Genomic DNA, 17,431 nt, shown 5'->3' with positions numbered 1-17,431 from the left:
CCTGTGTCCCACCTCCCCTGTCACCTTAACCCTGGAACAGCTGTTGGTGACTTTCTCTTTTGTCCCACCACTTCCAGAAAGCAGATGAGATGGCACTTGCCAGTTTTATTTGAAACATCCCAGGAACACCCAGCTGGAACCCCCCCAGATCCTGAGGCCTGTGCCAACTCTCAGGGAGGTGACAGAGCAGTCCTGGCAGAAGTAGGGTGGTGCCAGGCCCTCCAGGGCTGGGCTCTGTGTGGCAGGCTGGGGCTTAGGCCTCATAGCCGTTCTCCTCCTCCCTGTCCTCTGGACTCTCACTGTGGGCTGTCCAGCTCCTCTTTTCTCTCCAGCCCTGAGGATGAGGGTGCGTGTCGGCCAGTCCTGCAGAGCCTGGCTGCCTCCCTTGTCCTCTCCCCTGTATAGATTCTCTCCTTCCTTTTCTTCCTGGGAGTCAGGTGGGGGCCAGGGTTCAAAATCTGGTCCCACAGCTGCTGTCGCCAGAACCCTGAAGGTCGAACCTTCCTCTGGGCCTGGCTCTACCTCCTGCATCTTTCTCCCTTCCAGCCCTGTGGCCCCCTCGCCCAGACCTCAACCCTTGCCTCATCCTGGGCACCAGAAGCAATCCCCCACCCCCTGCCCCCGCTTCCATCCAGTCTGAAGACCCCTGGAAACAAGTCTCTTCCAATCGTGCCCCTTCCCCTGCCTAGTACCCCTGTGACTCCTCTCAGCTCTCTGGATGAAGACCCTGCCCTCCTAGTAGCCCACAAGGCCCCGTCTTGCACATCTTCCACTCCTCCTATCAGGGCCACACTCACCATCACCCTCCTCTTTCTCCTGGGGAACCTAGACATCCTGTGAGCAAGAACCCAGCGACTCCAACCCCACCCCCACCCTGTTTCATTCCTTATCTCCTCCATCTTCCAAGTCATCAGGGTAGTCCTCTCTCTGCTACCAACAAGACACTGGTCACCCCCTGGGGGGTAAGTCCCCAGGCCCCACCCCTCACCCAGCAGCCTCCTGTCTTCCCCTTGACCCTTTTCCCATCCTCCCCTGGTCCTCCTCAGAATCTTCATCTCTGTCTCAGAGCCAAGTAAGGTCCCCAGCATGGAAGCCATCCAGGTAAAGCCTAGCTGGGGTATCGGCTCAAACACCTGCTCCCGTTAGTGTGGCCGCTGTGTCTTCTCGAAATTGAACACTTGCAGGTTCAGAAGGCCCTGCTGCTTCTCCTGGGAAGGGCAGTAGGGAGATCTGGTGCCCTTAGGACCCATCCCACCTGGACACCCAGGAGCCAGACTGCCTTCCCCTCCGTCCTTGGCCTCACAAGGGGCTTCAGGCCTCCAGTGTTCTTGATGGGGTTGCAGCTGAGGCCCAGGTAACTCAGGCCACGTGACCACGCTGCCACCATCTCCAGGCCCCCAGGCCCCACTGAGGCAGCCGACATTCAACATGAGCTGTGGGACCATTAGGGAACCCTGGGGGCCCCAGACCCCCACAAGCTCCCCCCACACACACTTCTCAGCCAGAAGCCTTGGACCCACAGCTGGGTGACCCTGGGGAAGATTCAACCTCTCTGTTTTGGGGAGTCTTTTGGGTATGACATACAACATATGGGACCTTAGTTCCCTTACCAGGGATCAAACAAACCCATGCCCCCTGCACTGGGAGCACAGTCCTAACCGCCGGACTGCCAAGGAAGCCCCAAGACTGAACCTCTCAGTATCTCACTTTTCTAGTCCTTAAAATGGGTGTCATGACAGTCAGCCTTTGGAGTTCTTGTGAGAATTCCCAGAGGGGTGGGGAGAGGGGGAAGGGGCTTGAGAAACGTTGGCCAGCAGTTCACATCCCTCCAGCCACCAAGCCTGTGGCCGGCTGCCAGGGGCCCTCTCAAGAACCTGAGGGGGAGGTGGGTCAAGGGCCCACTGTACAGCTAGAGAAGGTGAGGCTAGGTTGGTAAGCTGACGGAGCCCGACTCTAGCCAGGCCCGCTTCCAAAGTCACACTGATCTCTACATGACCCCAGAAGTGGGACAGTTACCACTGATGAGAAAACCTAGGCACTCTCACTTTTTCCTGCACCTCCAAGGCCCTAGGCTCACCCTTTCCTGCATCTTCAGGGCTCGGTGTCACATCGCCAGGGGACCAGAGTCCCCCAGCCCCTAGAAGTTTTCCCCATGAGGCCCTCATTCAGCCACCGCTGAATCCAGGCAGTGCTACTTCCCAGTGTGGCAGGACCTTTCCAGAGAGACTCAGAGCCAACATCATGACCCAGGTACCTGCCTTCCAACCCCATCACCCGTGTAGATGCAACAGCCCCTCCCACGGGTACAGTGGGTCCACGGTTCCCATGCTCCCCGGGCCCCTCACTGACCTCTGGAGCAAGCTGAAAGCGCTCTGAGGCCTGGGGAGCTGGGTCACTGAAAACTGCCGCCTACCCTTGTGCATGTGTATTCAGTTGCTCAGTGGTGTCCGACTCTTTGTAACCAGTACTCCTGCCATTCTCCTCTCTCCATGGAATTCTCCAGGCAAGAATACTGGCATGGGTTACCATTTCCTTCTCCAGGGGATCATCCCAACCCAGGGATCGAACCCACGTCTCCTGTGTCTCCCACGTTGGCAGGCAGATTCTTTACTACTGTGCCACCTGGAAGCCCCGCCTCCTACCCTCATCCCCTCCCAACTCACGTCCAATCTTTGTCTGCTCGCTTGGGAAGTCTTACTCCTCCCCTTGTCCCTTATGGGCCTCTGCAACCCCTGACCTCTCTCTGGCCAACCTCTCTCTGTGACCTCAAAGAGGGTTCCTCCCCGCCCCCACCACCTCAACTCCAAGATGCCCAAAAGCAGAGTCCCTCTGAGGGCTCTGGCTCCGCCCAGCAGAGGGTGCTCAGGAGCGTCTGTCTGAAGGGAGGATGAATGAGGGGCCCGCGGGTCCAGGCAGGCATCCGCCTTGTGCAGCTACCCCATGGGGAACAGGTTGGCCAGAGACTGCAGGTTCCCAGGCTGAGCAGCTCCGGGACACAGACCTCTTCATCCTCACCCTCAGCCTCCTACTCGGAGGGGGACCCACACCCAGGAATGTGACCCAGAGTGCATGTCGGTCTGTGCAAGGACACACAGGGGTCCAAAATCCCCAAGCTCTGCTCTTAGAGCGGACACACAGGCATAGTCACTGCCAACTGCTGTCTATAGCCTTCTGGAAACTTCAAACATCCCTGCTAATCTAGGTGTGATCCTTGGACCACAGTATGGGCATCACCTGAGATGCTTCAGACTCTGACCTGAGGCACAGCCCACACCTTATCAGGGTGCCAGGATGACTAGCAGACCAGTTCTTTCCCAGCTTCACATTAGAATCACCCTGAGGGTGTGTGAGAAATCCCCAGGCTCAGGCCACAACCCGGACCAATTAAGTCAGAATCTCCAGGAGCAGACTTCCCTGATGGCTCAGTGGTAAAGAATCCACCTTCCAGTGTAGGAGACATGGGTTCGATCCCTGGTCCAGGAGGATCGTTGAGGAGCAGCTAAGCCCCGGCACCACAACTATTGAGCCTGTGCTCTAGAGCCTGGGACCTGCAACTACTGAAGCCCCGGCCCGGCTCCCTAGAGCCTGTGCTCTGTAACAAGAGAAGTCACCACAATGAGAAGCCTGCACGTTGCAACTAGAGAGTATCCCTCCTCTCTGCAACTTGAGAAAGCCTGCTCGCAGCAGCAAAGACCCAGTGTAGCCGAAAAGTTTTAAATTAAAAGGATCTCCAGGAGCTTCTGTTCACCTCTGTGAACTCTTGAAGGGACCCCGATGGTGTGGCCAAGCTGAGAATCAGGGCTCTGCTGTCTTCCACTGGGTGTTTTCTCCTTTCTCTATGAGCCCCACGGTCACTGACCTCCTGGGGACGAAGCCAAGCCATCAGGGTTTCCCTCCGGACAGCGCTGGTCTTGTGCCCCACCTTCACCCCCTCTTCGCTGGCCTCCCGGCCACCCCCATTTTCCTCCTTCCCTAGTCCTCTGGGAACCTGGACACTGCCCACCCACCCGCCCATCACCAAACCTGCCACCCCACCTGGGCCGTTGGCCTGTGTGACAGATGTCCCCCGCAACAGGAAGTCCTGAGTCCTGCTCAGAGCTGGAAATCGGGACTGCAGGGAAGTGTTGAAATGAGGAAGGCGTGTTGAGGCAACAAGGGCCAGCAGGAGGGCCTCACCCACCCAGCTCACTACTGAGTAAGCGTGAAGCTTACCATGCCCCTTCCCTACTGAGAACTACGCCTCCCCTCCCATGGAGGCCCTGGCTGGAGGTGGCCTTGCCCCGCCTCTGTTGCCAGGAGGCCCTCCTGGCCTGGCACAAGTCCTCCCTGGAGTCCGAAGGCCAGAACATGGCAGGACTGGGGTGGCGGTGAGGGGGCAGTAGAATCTAGAAGTGAGTGACTGTTGGGAGGGATTCTGCTGACACGATGCCCAAAGCTTGCAGGGCAGGACAGGAATTCAAAGAAGCACTGACAGGATCTGAGACCAGGCTGGGGCTGTCCCCGCCTCTGCCCCTTCCTCCCCTCCCCTCCCCGCCTGGCCAGCAGACCCCACCCCGTGGAGCAGAAGCCACAGTCACTTCCTGAAGGCAGCGGTCCTGACCTGGGTCCCACTCGCCTTGTGGCCCGTCGCCCTCCTGCAGCCATGGTGAGTGAGTCTCCAGGGCCTGGGAGAGCCCCACACTGGCTGGAGGTGAGGGATGTCACGGGTGGAAACCAGAGGGGCATATTCCAAAAGTAGAGCGGCAGAGGGGCAGGAAAGCTGTTGGGGACATGAGATGCCACAAATGCCCAGAGGTAAGAAGTGGCCGGGACCCACTTCTGGGACAGCTCAGGCTCCGAGGGCCAGGGCTGTGACTAGAAGGGGAATGGGTGGGCCTGCCGGGGTGACTCCCCTCCCCCCAGGTCAGCATGAACAGCCACCGGCTAACAGGCAGCCAGGGTGAGTGGCAGGGGCTTCCTGTGGGTGACAAAGTAGGTCAGGTACCTGCTGCCCACCCCAGCAGTCCTCCAGGGCCTGACCTGCTGACCTGACTTCTCCGGCCCCCGGGGTCACCTGGGAGCCTTGTCCCAGCCCAGCTGGTGGGGGGTGCTTTCACAGAGGTATCTCAGGCCCCAGGCAGGAACTGCCACCCTTCCTTGTTCTCTGGGTCAGGAGAGAGTGAAGCTCAGACAGGGCAGATGAGTGAGGTCCTGCCCTTCCCCTCCCCAATATCCTAGACCCCAGGTGAAGCCAGGCCCAGGGGCCTGTGGCAGGGCCACTTCTGGGGTCATTTGTTGGTCAGAGCAGTCCTGGCCTACTTGTGTGGCTCCTGTGTCTATGACCGAGGGTGTGGGTCCTGTCGAGATGGGATCCGGGACGGACTTCACGTGCCAGGGCTGGTGCACGTCAGACTGGACGTGGGAGAGTATATGCTGCATGTCTTGGTGTCCAGTATATATATATATATATATATATATATATATATATATATCTTTTGCCATGCCGCATGGCCTGCGGGATCTTAGTTCCCCAACCAGGGATCAACGCCCGCACCTCCTGCATTAGAAGCACGAAGTCTCAACCACTGAGCCACTAGGGAAGTCCCTAGTAGATTCTTTATTTCAACGAACAGCTACTGAGCGTCTTACTGAGTGCCAGGCACTGGGAGGACAGCAGTGCTGCGGCCCTCATGGGATGCTTCACGGGGGCTGGGGGAGACGGAGTCGACACACACTCACACACACACAAGCCCTGAATAGTCAAGACAATAGTCAATGCTGTTTAAAAAACAGCATTGGGTGGCAGGTTAATAAGACTCCTTGCTTCCAATGCAAGGGGCACTGGTTCAATTCCTAGTTGGGGAACTAGGATACCATGTGCTACGTGGCATGCCAATAAATAGTAAAAGAAAAAAATAAGTAAAAATAAACAGGATGATATAAAATGGTAGACACTAAGAGAAATATCAGGCAGGTTGGGGAGATCGAAGAGTCCTAGGGGGATCCTTTTTTTTTTTTTAATCAGGGTGGTCCAGGAAAAGAGGCCTTTATCATATGGAATAAAGGAGTAGAAACCTGGAAGAGGAGAGGTGCAGGAGCCAAGCAGGAGAGGGAGGCCAAGAGGTGTTGGAGGGGAGGTCAGATGTACCGTTCAGGGGGTTCGTGAGCTCTGGAGCTGTTACTGTGGGGAAATGACAGAGCACCCCCAGATTCGAGCAGAGGAGCACAAACAGACTCAGGCCTCCTCTGGCTGCCATGGGCGCAGCGACCAGGAATGGGGGCGAGGGGCGTTGGGGGCAGGAGAAACAAGGAGGAGCCTCTTACAATAATGCTGTTGCAGGGGAGGCCGCCTCCCCTGGGTGGATTCTTCACGGCCCGGACAGGGGTGTGGGTGGTCCAAAGTTTTTCAGTTCCAGATATACTACCATACATTTATTGCTTTTGGCTGCACCGGGTCTTAGTGGTAGCACGCGGAATCTTCAGTTGAGGCATGTAAACTCTTCTTTGTGGCATGTGGGATCTACTTCCCCAAACAGGAGCTAGGAGACTTAGCCACCTGACTGCCAGGGAAATCCCTCCAGATACATTTTGATATAAGAAAAGAAAGGTCTGGGGACATGCAGGAGGGGAGGAGGAGCTTGAGGATGCTCCATGGAGTTGGGGTGGGGGTGGGTATGGGAGCAGAAAGCCATAGGGGGCCCCAGGAGCTCAGGTCCAGAGTGGGGTAAGGTTGGGTGCATATTCCAGGCTTAAGGTCAGAGGGTGTGTGGTAGTTCAGGAAGAAAGCCTGGCACTCTCGCGGCGAGGCTGGAGACAAAAACATGGGAGTCTGGTCAAAATAAGAGTCAATGGCAGAAGGCGGGGAAGAGGTCGACAAGGGTGTGTGTCTGTGATCAGTCCGCTTGTCCCCATGTCCATCTCTCCATGGCCCCCATGTGTATGAGTCCCTTGCCTGCCTGTGTCCCCTAGGGGAGTCATCAGGACTTCCGGAGCCTTCAAGCAAAGTTCCAGGCCTCTCAGCTGGAGACTGGCGACCTCCCCAAAAAGCCCCCGAAGCCTGAGTTCCACAAACTCCTCAGAAAGTTTCCACAGCCTGAGCTAGGCGAGCACCCCAAGAAGCCCCCATCGCCTGAGTTCACTGACCTGCCCAAAAAGCCCCCCAAACTTGAGTTCAGTGAACTCTCCAAGAAGTCCCTGCAGCCCGAGGCCACACCACTTCCCAGGAAGCCTGAGGTCCCTGAGGGCCCCCCTCAGAAGCCCCCACAGCAGCCTGAGCTCAGCAACACCCCCAGGCCCCCTGTGGAGCCCAAGTTCAGTACCCTTCTTCAGAAGCCCCCGCAGCCTGAGTTCTCTGGGCTCCCCAGAAAGCCCCCGCAGCCTCAGGTCGGTGGCCTCCCTAAGAAGCCCCTGCCACAGCCCGAGTCCACTGAGGTCCCTCCAGTGCCCCTCTTAAAGCCTGAATTTGGTGAGCCCCACCCCCACTCCTCAGAGCCTAACTTCAGTACTCTTCCCAAGAAGCCTCCGCAACCTGAGTTCTGTGGGCTCCCCAGAAAGCCCCCGCAGCCTCAGGGCGGTGGCCTCCCTAAGAAGTTCCTGCCACAGCCTGAGTCCAGTGAGGTCCCTCCAGTGCCCCTTTCAAAGCCTGAATCTGGTGAGCCCCACTGCCACTCCTCGCAGCCCGACTTCAGTACATTTCCCAGAAAGATCACCCGGCCTCAGATGAATGACCCCCCCAAGAAGCCCCTGCCACCTAAGTTTGGTGACCTCACCAGGACGTCCTCGGAGCCAGAGGTCAGTGTGGTTCCCAAGAAGCCACGCCAGTGTGAGTTCAAGGCGCTCTCCAAGAAGCCCCCGCAGCCTGAGCCCGCCAGCCTCTCGAGGACGTCCTCGGAGCCCGAGTTCAGCGTGCTCCCCTCCAAGTTTCTGCAGCCCGAGTGTCGGGGCCCCCCCCGCAAGTTCTCGCAGCCAGAGCCCAGTTCTCTGCCCAGGAACCTCCCGAGAAAACCCCTGCTCCCTGGCTCCTTTTCAGAGAGCTCGCTGCCCTCTGCCGTGGCGGGCTCCAGCCCCCGGGTCCCTCTCAGCCCAGGGTTTGGGGCACGGCAGCAGAGATCAGGAGCCCTCGCTCGGAATCCTGGCTCCAGGCTAGGTCTCAGACCTGGTCACCTGCCCCGGCGGAGGCCTCTACCCCCGGCCAGCAGCCTGGGCCCTCCCCCAGCCAAGCCCCCACTGCCCCCAGGCCCCAGGGATATCCAGAGTTTCCGGAGAGCTGCAGACACAGGTGGGTGTGGATGGCCCAGGTAGAAAGCAGGGGCGGGCGGGTCGACGCTCCCTGGCTTACCCGCGTCCCCACCTCCTATCTCATCTCTCCACAGCTCTGCCCAGGACCTCCTCTTCTGCTGGCCTCCACTGCATCCCACAGTGAGCATGGGGAGTCAGGGGGCACAGGCATGGGTCACGGGGCTGAAACAGGCCCTCACTCACGTCAGGTATCCCTGCAGGGACCCGGACGAGGTGTACGATGATGTCGAGCCCACGGACCACTCTGGACCTGGCCCCAGGAGCAGAGGTGACAGAGCAGGACACTCGGCCAGACCAGTCTGCTGAGGCATCGGAGGAAGGGGAACAGTCATCACAGGGGTCTTTTCTGTCTGTGTTGCTAGTACCAGGCCCCGTGAGAACCCATATGCCTGAGGGATTGAAAGCAGAGAAGCTAGGGGAGAAAAAAAGAGAGAAAGGGGTCAGAGAGGTCATGGCGGCTCCTGGTGGAGGAACAGGAAGGACAGCCAGAGGCCAGCAGCCTGACCACGGTGCGGCCAAGCCAAGGGTTGCATCCCAAGGTGGTGGCCACAGACATGCAGAACAGGGGAAGAATCCGATAGAGGGGCACTTCCCTGGTCTAGTGCTTAAGACCCTGAACTCCCAACACAGGGGGCACAGGTTTCATCCCTGTTCCAGGAATAAGATCCTGCAAGCACCGTGGCCAAAAAACAAAACAAAACAAAATTGGCAAGAGGACGTAATGGTGTATCACCGGGGACGACAGCAAGCAAGCTCAGGATAGGGATGAGGCTTAAATGTTGAGCCTGCACCTGGGTGTCAAGTGGAGGTGACCCTGAGTAAGGAAGAGGTATCAGGAGAACCACAGTATTGGAGGTGCTTGAGGGGAACTCAGTATTGGGGAACTCCAGTATTGGAGGGGCCTGAACTCAAGAGGGAGGGAGCTGGAGCCAGGGTGTGGCCGACCCTCCAGGCCCATGTGCTCTGGGTGTCCAAGGCCCCTTCTGCCTCTGCTCCTGGAGAGCAGGCGGAAGGCCAGGCAGGCCCAGCTCAGGGAAAAGGCATTCACCGACCTCACGTGAGAAATTCACCCCATCTCCCCACCAGCACTTTATGTAATGTGCACTGTGCCCCCCCACCATTTTATATAAGTGGAAGCTTGAGACAAGACTTGCCCCAGCTCACAGCCACCACATGGGAGCCTCTGCCCCCAGGCTGCTTCCTGCCCTTATCTCCAGAGGGTCTCCTGCCAGGGAACCTCGTCAGAGGTGCCTGAAGGGTCCCCAGCTGCTGCCCCCTCCTCACCAGTCCAGCCCCCAAAGCCTGCTGCCTCTATGGCTGTGGCTCCTTCCTGGGCCCGCTTTCCCCAGGGGCTGCTTGCAACACCCCTGTGAGCACAGAAGCTTCCTGACAGGGCCCCTCTTGCTTCCGCTCCAGTGAGGCTCTGTGGCTCAGGTCTCGGGGGGGTGGGGGGCCGCCACTCCTGGGGACGTGGACGTGGGGAGCGAGCACCTCTGGCCACTCCATCACCAGCAACTCTGTAGGCACAAGCCCACCCTTTACTGTTTCCCCAACCCCAAGTAGACCAGATGCATCCTTAGCGTAGCTCACTGTCCCCCATCCTGTGCCGGTCATTCTCCAAGACTCTGACCCACCACCACACGCTTGCCTAGATCTCTCCCTCTGGGGGGCGGGGGGAATGCATGTAGGCGGGTAGGGTGGTTACAGCAGTGCAGACTGTCCCAAAGGCTGCTCTGCCCCTTTCCAGTCTGTCCCTGACCTGAGGGGCTCTTGGCACCTCCCTCCCACTCTCTGCCTCACTCGGAGCAGTGGCAGCCCGCTGCACAGACAGGGAGCTCCTCAAAGGCCAGGAGCTGAGGGCAGCCTGCTCAGGATCTCACTGCCCAGGGTAGAGACAGGGCACCAGGGTCTGCCCTTCTTGGCTGCACCCAAGGCTGTGTGCTTAGGCTGCGGGAGGTGTATAGGGGCCCTGGGGTGAAGTCAGGACTGCTTCCATCTGGGTGACCATCTCCAGCCCAGGTGGCCTCTGGGTGTGACTGTCACTTCAGCACCAGGCTGAGGCTGGAGGCAAAAAAGTGTCTGAGGAGGGAAGAGTGCACCATGCAGATATGCAGCCCCCTCCCCACCCCCCAGCACTTGATGGGGAGGGGGGCCTGGTGGTCTGGAATGCCCAGGGCGGCACTTCAAGTCATCCAGAGAGGACTGCAAAAAAGCTGGGGGCTGCAGGTTCTGATCCTTCACTCACCCGGTGTTCATGAGGCTTTCACTGTAAGCAGACCCTTGGCCAGCAGTGCCCTCACCTAAAAAGCTGGTCATCTGCCAGGTAGTGAGTCAGCTGTTACCTGGGAGACTCCTTCCAGTCCAGTCTTATTAGCCAGACCAGGCAAGAACCCCAGCCCATCCCAGAGGCAGACTGCTTGCTTTGAGGAAACTTTTCTTGGCCTTATTTTTTGACCCATATCTCATTAGAATTCCCAAAACCTACTTGCTGTAGGAGGGAGGGGTGAAACCACCTCAAAAGCTGACACAGAAGCCCTGCCTCTACCATTTAATACCTTGGTGGCCTTGGGCAGGCTGCCTTACCTCTCTGACCCTTGCTACCTCCTCAGCAGGCAACTTGGGATGACAGCCATCAAGAAGGGACTTCCCTGTTGGTTCAGTGGCTAAGACTTCACATTCCCAATGTAGGGGGCATGGGTTTGATCCCTGCTCAGGCAATTAGATCCCACATGCTGCAACTAAGACCCAGAGCAGCCAAATAAATATTTTTTTAAAGAAAAGAAAGTTGAAAGAAATGGCTAACGGTTTCTGCCGTGCCTGGCCTGTGGCAGGAGTTAGGAAAATGGAAGGCAATCTACCATGAGAGGCCTGGGCAGCAGAGGGTGAGGAGGAGACCCAAGTCCTAAAAACTGACCAGGGGAACATCAGGCCACCAGAGCCAGAGGCCCACACAATGGCCCTGCCCTAACTTGGCACTCTGACTGTCCCAGATGAAGTGCTGTCGGCTCAGCAGTACCTGTGGAGGCCACTGCAAGACCCAGAGCTCAGGTACCAGAGGGAGGTGGGCAGGGCGGGGCTGAGCTGGGGACAAAAGTAAAAGGGGGTCCTTGAGAAGCATGAGCACCTAATTCCTTGTGGCGGGGGGGGGGCGGGGCACGCTCAGGAAGGAGAAGGCGCCCCTCCAGCCACCACAGATGCCACCCATGGACCCGAAGTCCCTGAAGCAGCTCCGGAAGGCAGAGAAAGCGGAGCGGGAGTTTCGGAAGAAGTTCAAGGTGTGAATGAAGAATCCTGGGAGGGCTGGGCTCGGCCCCAGGTGGCCACCGCCCCGCACAGGGTTCTCAGGGCGGCAGGGCAAGCGGCAGCTCTTGTGTCCCCTTTCCCAGTTCGAGGGGGAGATTGTGGTTCAGACAAGGATGATGATCGACCCCAATGCCAAGACCCGCCGTGGGGGCGGCAAGCACCTGGGGATCCGGCGTGGGGAGATCCTGGAGGTGATCGAGTTCACCAGCAAGGAGGAGATGCTGTGCCGGGACACCAAGGGCAAGTGTGAGTGAGTCACCAGTGGAGGGCAGCCTGGGAAGGCAGGCAGCCCCAAGGAGGGAGGAGACCTCACCCGCCCACCCCTGCTCTCTTCACAGATGGCTATGTGCCAAGAACAGCTCTACTGCCCCTGTGAGTGCCAGCACTGATTGGGGGCAGGGGGTGGGGTGTGTGACAATGGGGCAGGGTGACCCTGGCTGACCCAACTGTGCTCTCCACCAGGGAAACGGAGGTGTACGACGACGTCGCTGCCTGGGGTATGTAAATGCTCTGGGTGGGTGGGAAAGGTGGGTGAGGTCCTCTGCCACCTCTCCAGGGATCGCTGGCTACCCACTCACAGGGAGGGTCACCGAAAGGCACCTTTCTTGGCAGATCCTTTGGACAGCCAACCATTGCCCTAGGGACAGTAAGGCCCGCAGGTGTGGAGATGAAGGACAGCCCACCAGTCCAGTCACCCGCTAATAAGGAGCCCTGGACCCTAGCGGGGCCATCACAGAACCGCCTGGGCTCCTGTCTGACCACGTCCACAGACCACATAAAGCCCTCTTTTAAAGTGACTACTGTGTCTTGTCTTTTCTTTCCCTCCTAATGAGCACCAACAGTGGAGCCAAGATCAAATACTTGGGGGAAATCTGTGAGGTCCAGGTCTCCTCACCCCTCAAGGACAAAGGCCAGCAGAGAAAAAGGGGGGCAGGAGAAGGTGGCAAGGGAGCGGGCCCCTTGCTAGAAGCTGAGTTGAGGGCCCCTCTGATGGCACCAGGTCAGCTGTGGTCAGCAAGGAACGGGAGATGCTTGGGGGCCCTCCACGTCCAGCACGACAAGCAGCTGCTGCAGCTCCTCACGGGCAATAGCCCAAGTGGCTGTCACATTGTGGAGAGAATGTGACCCAGTTCTGACCGAGTACAGGTATCAAGTTCAGCCTAAACCTCTGACAGGGCAGAATATGCTCAGAAACCTACACCCTCCTTGGTCTGTTTTAGCAAAGAAAAGCTGCTATGGACTGAAGTTTGTGTCCTGGCTATCAAAACCAAAGTCCTAAACTGAAAACCTACCCCTCTAGGTGACAGCATGAGAAAGCATCAGGTCCAGAGGCAGAGCTCTCATGGATGGGATTTGTGCCCTATGAAAGAGGTTTGGGGACTTCCCTGGTTGTCCAATGATTAGGACAATGCACTTCCATGGCCACGGGCCTGGGTTCAGCCCCCATCCCGTTCGGGGAACTGAAGTCCCACAAGCCACATGGCACAGCCAAGTAAACTAAAAAATAGTTTTAAATAAGTCTGAGAAAGTTCCCTAGACAACTCCTGCCACGTGAAGTTACAGCTAGAAACTATCATCCATGAACTAGGACTAGGCCCTCACCAGGCCCTGGATCTGCCAGCACCTTGACAGGACCGCCCACCCTCCAGGACTGAGAGAAACAAATGCTCCTTTCAGCAGCCGGGGCAGACTGGGACAGAAGTCAAACTGAAAATGGGCCCCTCGCAGTATCTGCCCCGTAGAATCACTGCCCTGGGGAGACAGGATTGGTTCTGACAGCCAAGCACACCATCAGTATGCACAGGCACTGGGAGACTCAGACCCACTCAGGACTCGGTTTCCATAAAGAGACTTTTCTCAAGAGGCTGCAGCCAGTGGCCTCTCACCTCAAGGGTCCACAGAGTTCCAAGGGCAGAAAGGAGACTGAGCAGCTTTGGTCCCTCAATCTCGGGTGGTTACCCCACAACACACACGCAAAAGCAGGCAGCTTTCAGGAACTGGTATTTATTATCAAAGTCATATTCGATGTCAACAAGATGCCACAACTACAAAAAAAATTGCGCACATTGCAATCTCAATGCAAACAGTCAAATGGAACCCCAGTCATTAAAAAAGTAATTCAAATTACCCCAAAAAGCAACTGAATTTTTTAAACATCTTTATACATCCAGCCAACAAATTAAAATGGTTAACAAGAAAAAATACAAATTCAGAGGTCTGGTATCGATGTTTAAAAAAGGCAACTGCTTAAGCATTTCTATCGATTCGAACATCAATCTCTCGGCCACTCAGCTTCATCCCATTCATCATCCGGCAGGCTCTCTCAGCCACCTCTGGCGACTCAAACTTAACCACACCGCACCCCTTGGACTTCCCATTCTCCATCTTGATGTCGGCATACAGCACGTGGCCTGGGCACAGGGAGGGAAGAAGAGACCACAACTCATCAGGCAAACCCAGAGCTCAGGCTCAGTCTGGGCTCCACTCAGTCCAGATCACCTGTTGGATTTCGGTTGACAGAGTCAAAAGGGAGAGCGGCCCTTGCGCCTGACGCAAGAATGCTCAGAACACAGCGGCTGGAACCCAGCTACCATGGCCCTCTACCACACTGCCATTCTTCTGCCCATGGGACAACAATCTGACTCATGATAAGCAGTCCTGGTGGCTTCCAAAGGTACACCTTCATGCTCAAGAGTTGTTAAAAAAAAAACACACTGTGCGAAGCCAACTTTATAGGCAAATTTTACAGAGGCTTCACTTTTAATATACTGCTCCTCTGTGTTTACACGGCCATCGCCAATACCATGGACACTTCTGTACTGTCCAAATACCAGCTTTGTAATCATTGACAAGCAGGTTACACATATTCCTTCAAGCTCTGGTTAAGCATCCTGGTTATGTGTCAAGCACTGTGGAAAGCAATCTACAAGGGAAGAGCTAGAGAAACGCAGGGCCAAGAACACAAGCGTAGCGGGGCTGGCCCACACAACACTAGGGCCATGAACTCTGCTGAGAGAAGGTCAAGCCCTGGAGGGCTTCTCACAGGCAAGTTCTACAACAGCCTGGGCAGACACTAAGTGGTACAGGGCTTGTAGTTTTGGACTTCTCTTGCCAACAGAGGGACAGACACCTCCAGGCCTGGGAGGGGAAGTGGCATGATCCACTTGACTTTCCCACTACAATCTGTGAACTAAGGAGTAGGGAGAGAGGGCAAGAAGGGGGCAAGAAGGCAGGCTATGGCTCAATAACTGACCCAAGAGAAGAACTAGGAAGGGCTGCAACAGTGGTGAAATCTGAGTTACTGTGGCAAAAGGAAATGAGAAAACACTGAGGAAGCCTTGATTCAGAGTCAGCCAGGCCTCTGGCTTAAGGCTGGGGCTCCCAACTTGCCATGGTTCAAAGAACAGAAGTGGTGGGGGGTGAGGGGCAGGGCCTCACCCAGAGACAACCGAACTTCCTTTTGGCCACAAAGCAAGCCTTCCAGAGTGGCTGCCCAGTTTGCCAGGAAACCACGCTACCCACAAAAACCTGCCCTGGGCCTGTGAATCCTCACCAGTGCCTGCTGGGTGAGTGCTCTTTGAGACACAAACCCATGGTGCAGTTGTGGAAGGCACCCTTGTCTCACAATGTACTTATTTTATTGAGCTTTGTCACTTAGAAGCCATGTGATCTTGGCAATGTGACTTTGCCTGACTCTGTAAAATGGGGACAATGCTGCCTCTTTTCAAAAACCGGAAAAGGCAAACAGCAAAGACTGAATTGAGGACAGGGGTGAAAAAGTGTCTGACACATAACAGGAAGCTCAACAATCGGCTTGAGTGTTCGCACAGGCAGAAAAATGGCAAGTCCCATAAGGATGGGAGCCTTGACACAAGCCACAACACAAGGAAGCATTTAGGAAGTCTCTCTCAAACACTTACCGCATTCGTTGAACTTGTCTTTTAGCATCTTCCATGTAAAATCAAATGGGAGCTGAGGGGGGAGAAAAGGGGAACTGGTGAGTGATGCAACCAAATCCTAATGCAGAAACCTAAACTGTCTTGGGATGCCTTTAAAACCTCTCATTACAGATACTGGCTGACCTTCACACTGCAATGATCAGTAGAGAAAGTCTGTCTGGGTGAGGTCCTAACCTAGCACAGCAAGTTCATTCCCTGTTATCTGCAGCAACTTCACACAGGGAACAGGATGCACAGCTGCCCGTAGTGAACAGCCCACAGATCCGCTGCACAGTGGCTAAAAGTTGTCCATCCGGTGAAGATAATTCAGATACAGCCCTCTCCCCACTCTGAACTGTCAGGCCATGTATTTAGCAGCTCATCAAGCTGAGAGTTAAAAGAAAAAAAACCCTCAAGTTCTCCAGATCTTGGTCTTCTCTACCTAGCAGTCAGAGAAGCCTAGGATTTCAGAAAACCCACTATTTTTGCTGCACAAGTGTCGTGAGATCCCATGTTCCCACCTCATTCTACTGACACCAAACCGTGGGGACAAAGACAAGCAAGGTGGCCTTACATGCTCCTCAGCTCTCCTTCTGAGGCCATCTCCTCTCACTGCACCTTCCACCCTCGGTCCTGCTGACCTCTGCCTCCCTCTTCCCCATGTGCATAGGGCCGAGAAGTTCCTGAAGAGCCACTTACATTTCTCACAAATATCTGGCAGGCCTTCCTGGCCACCCCAGGGGCATGGCCTCCAGCTCCACCAAAGGAACCCGCGAAACTTCCTCCAAAGTTGCCACGCTCCATCTCGATGGCACGGTCAAAGCTGGCACCGCCACCGCCACCCATGGCCAGGCCCATGCGCTCAATGCCAGCGCCCAGGGCTGGGCCCATGGCAGGACCCATGCGCTCTAGGCTGTTGGCGCCCATGCGCTCCAGGCCCATACGCTCGAGACTGTTGGCGCCCATACGCTCCAGGCCCATGCGCTCCAGGTTGTTGGCGCCCATGCGCTCCAGGCCGGTGGCCATGCGATCCATCACGGGGCCCATGCGCTCCAGGCCTGCCCCCATGCCTGCGGGCACCATGCGCTCCATGCCCAGGCCCATGCGCTCGATGGCAGGGCCCATGCGCTCCACACCAGAGCCCATGCGCTCGATGGTCTGGCCCACACGGTCAATGGGCGCGGCCATTCGCTCGAGGCCAAAGCCCATGCCGGCACCCATGCGCTCCACGCCAGAGCCGATGCGCTCCATGGTCTGGCCCATGCGCTCGATGCTGGAGGCCATGTGGTCGAGGCCCAGGGGGCCCATGCGCTCGATGCCAGAGCCCATGCGCTCGACGGAGCCCATGCGGTCCATGACCAGGCCCATGCGCTCAATCTCGGAGCCCACACGATCCATGCCGTGGCCCAGGCCTGCGCCCATGCGTTCCATGCCGGCCCCCCCGATGCGGTCAATGCCGGGGCCCATCCTCTCAATTCCAGGGACACTGCCTCCACCTCCACCTAAAACGGAGACACAGAATAGGTGTATATCAGGGGCTTGAGGACCTGTGTGTACATTGTGCCTGGAGGGCTCCCTAGGTGCAGAGGCCTGGGCACTTTACAAGCTCAACCACAGTTCAGCAATAATTTATCATAGATAACCCTCAAATGTTGGCAACTGCTAAAGCTGAGTAGTGAGTACATCATTCTTCCTACTTCAGTGCCACAGTTAATTTCCATAGAAAAATTAAAAAGAGGGGAAAACCCACCCGAGGACTTTTATCAACAATGTCCTTCACATCACTCTCAGGGTGCTGATACCTGGGACAAGCTTTGTGAGCAACAGCCATCAATTCCTGAGAACTCTGCAGTCTCCCCACCACCAGACATTATAGGGGTGGGGGACAGAAGCCCCACACTCAGCTGGTCACC

The 17,431-nt window shown here is 56.7% G+C and overlaps 2 protein-coding genes across 13 annotated transcripts in view; one reads left to right on the top strand and one right to left on the bottom strand.

Moving 5' to 3' along the window:
* Nucleotides 1-2: 2 nt before the first annotated feature.
* Nucleotides 3-12,377, top strand: PRAM1 (PML-RARA regulated adaptor molecule 1). 2 transcript variants are annotated; one of them, XM_020898670.2, is made up of 10 exons: nucleotides 3-4,645; nucleotides 6,949-8,257; nucleotides 8,352-8,397; nucleotides 8,478-8,545; nucleotides 11,268-11,325; nucleotides 11,441-11,552; nucleotides 11,664-11,826; nucleotides 11,919-11,952; nucleotides 12,043-12,077; nucleotides 12,193-12,377. In XM_020898670.2, the coding sequence occupies exons 1-10, from the start codon at nucleotides 4,643-4,645 to the stop codon at nucleotides 12,219-12,221; spliced, it is 1,857 nt and encodes a 618-aa protein (XP_020754329.2). In that variant the 5' UTR covers nucleotides 3-4,642; the 3' UTR covers nucleotides 12,222-12,377. The 2 variants fall into 2 exon arrangements, 1 of the variants encoding a protein (XP_020754329.2); XR_002314706.2 differs by lacking the exons at nucleotides 11,919-11,952; nucleotides 12,043-12,077; nucleotides 12,193-12,377 and having other exon boundaries at nucleotides 11,463-11,552; nucleotides 11,664-11,750.
* A 1,187-nt stretch (nucleotides 12,378-13,564) lies between these two features.
* HNRNPM (heterogeneous nuclear ribonucleoprotein M) overlaps nucleotides 13,565-17,431 on the bottom strand; it is a 38,600-nt gene continuing 34,733 nt past the window's right edge. For 10 of the 11 annotated variants that reach the window (XM_020898684.2, XM_020898675.2, XM_020898682.2 and 7 more), the window contains 3 exons: nucleotides 16,218-17,020; nucleotides 15,501-15,552; nucleotides 13,565-13,991 (listed from right to left, as the gene is read on the bottom strand). In XM_020898684.2, coding sequence (XP_020754343.1) covers nucleotides 13,828-13,991; nucleotides 15,501-15,552; nucleotides 16,218-17,020 — 1,019 coding nt within the window. In that variant the 3' untranslated portion in view covers nucleotides 13,565-13,827. Of the gene's footprint in view, nucleotides 14,080-15,500; nucleotides 15,553-16,217; nucleotides 17,021-17,431 lie in introns of all 11 variants that reach the window. The other variant, XM_020898678.2, reaches the window with a different exon arrangement.

This window comes from Odocoileus virginianus, chromosome 3 (genome assembly GCF_023699985.2).
Source record: "Odocoileus virginianus isolate 20LAN1187 ecotype Illinois chromosome 3, Ovbor_1.2, whole genome shotgun sequence".
Taxonomy (NCBI): Eukaryota; Metazoa; Chordata; class Mammalia; order Artiodactyla; family Cervidae; genus Odocoileus; species Odocoileus virginianus.
The sequence above is the reverse complement of the archived record's forward strand: the minus strand, read 5'-3'. Positions and strand labels throughout refer to the sequence as shown.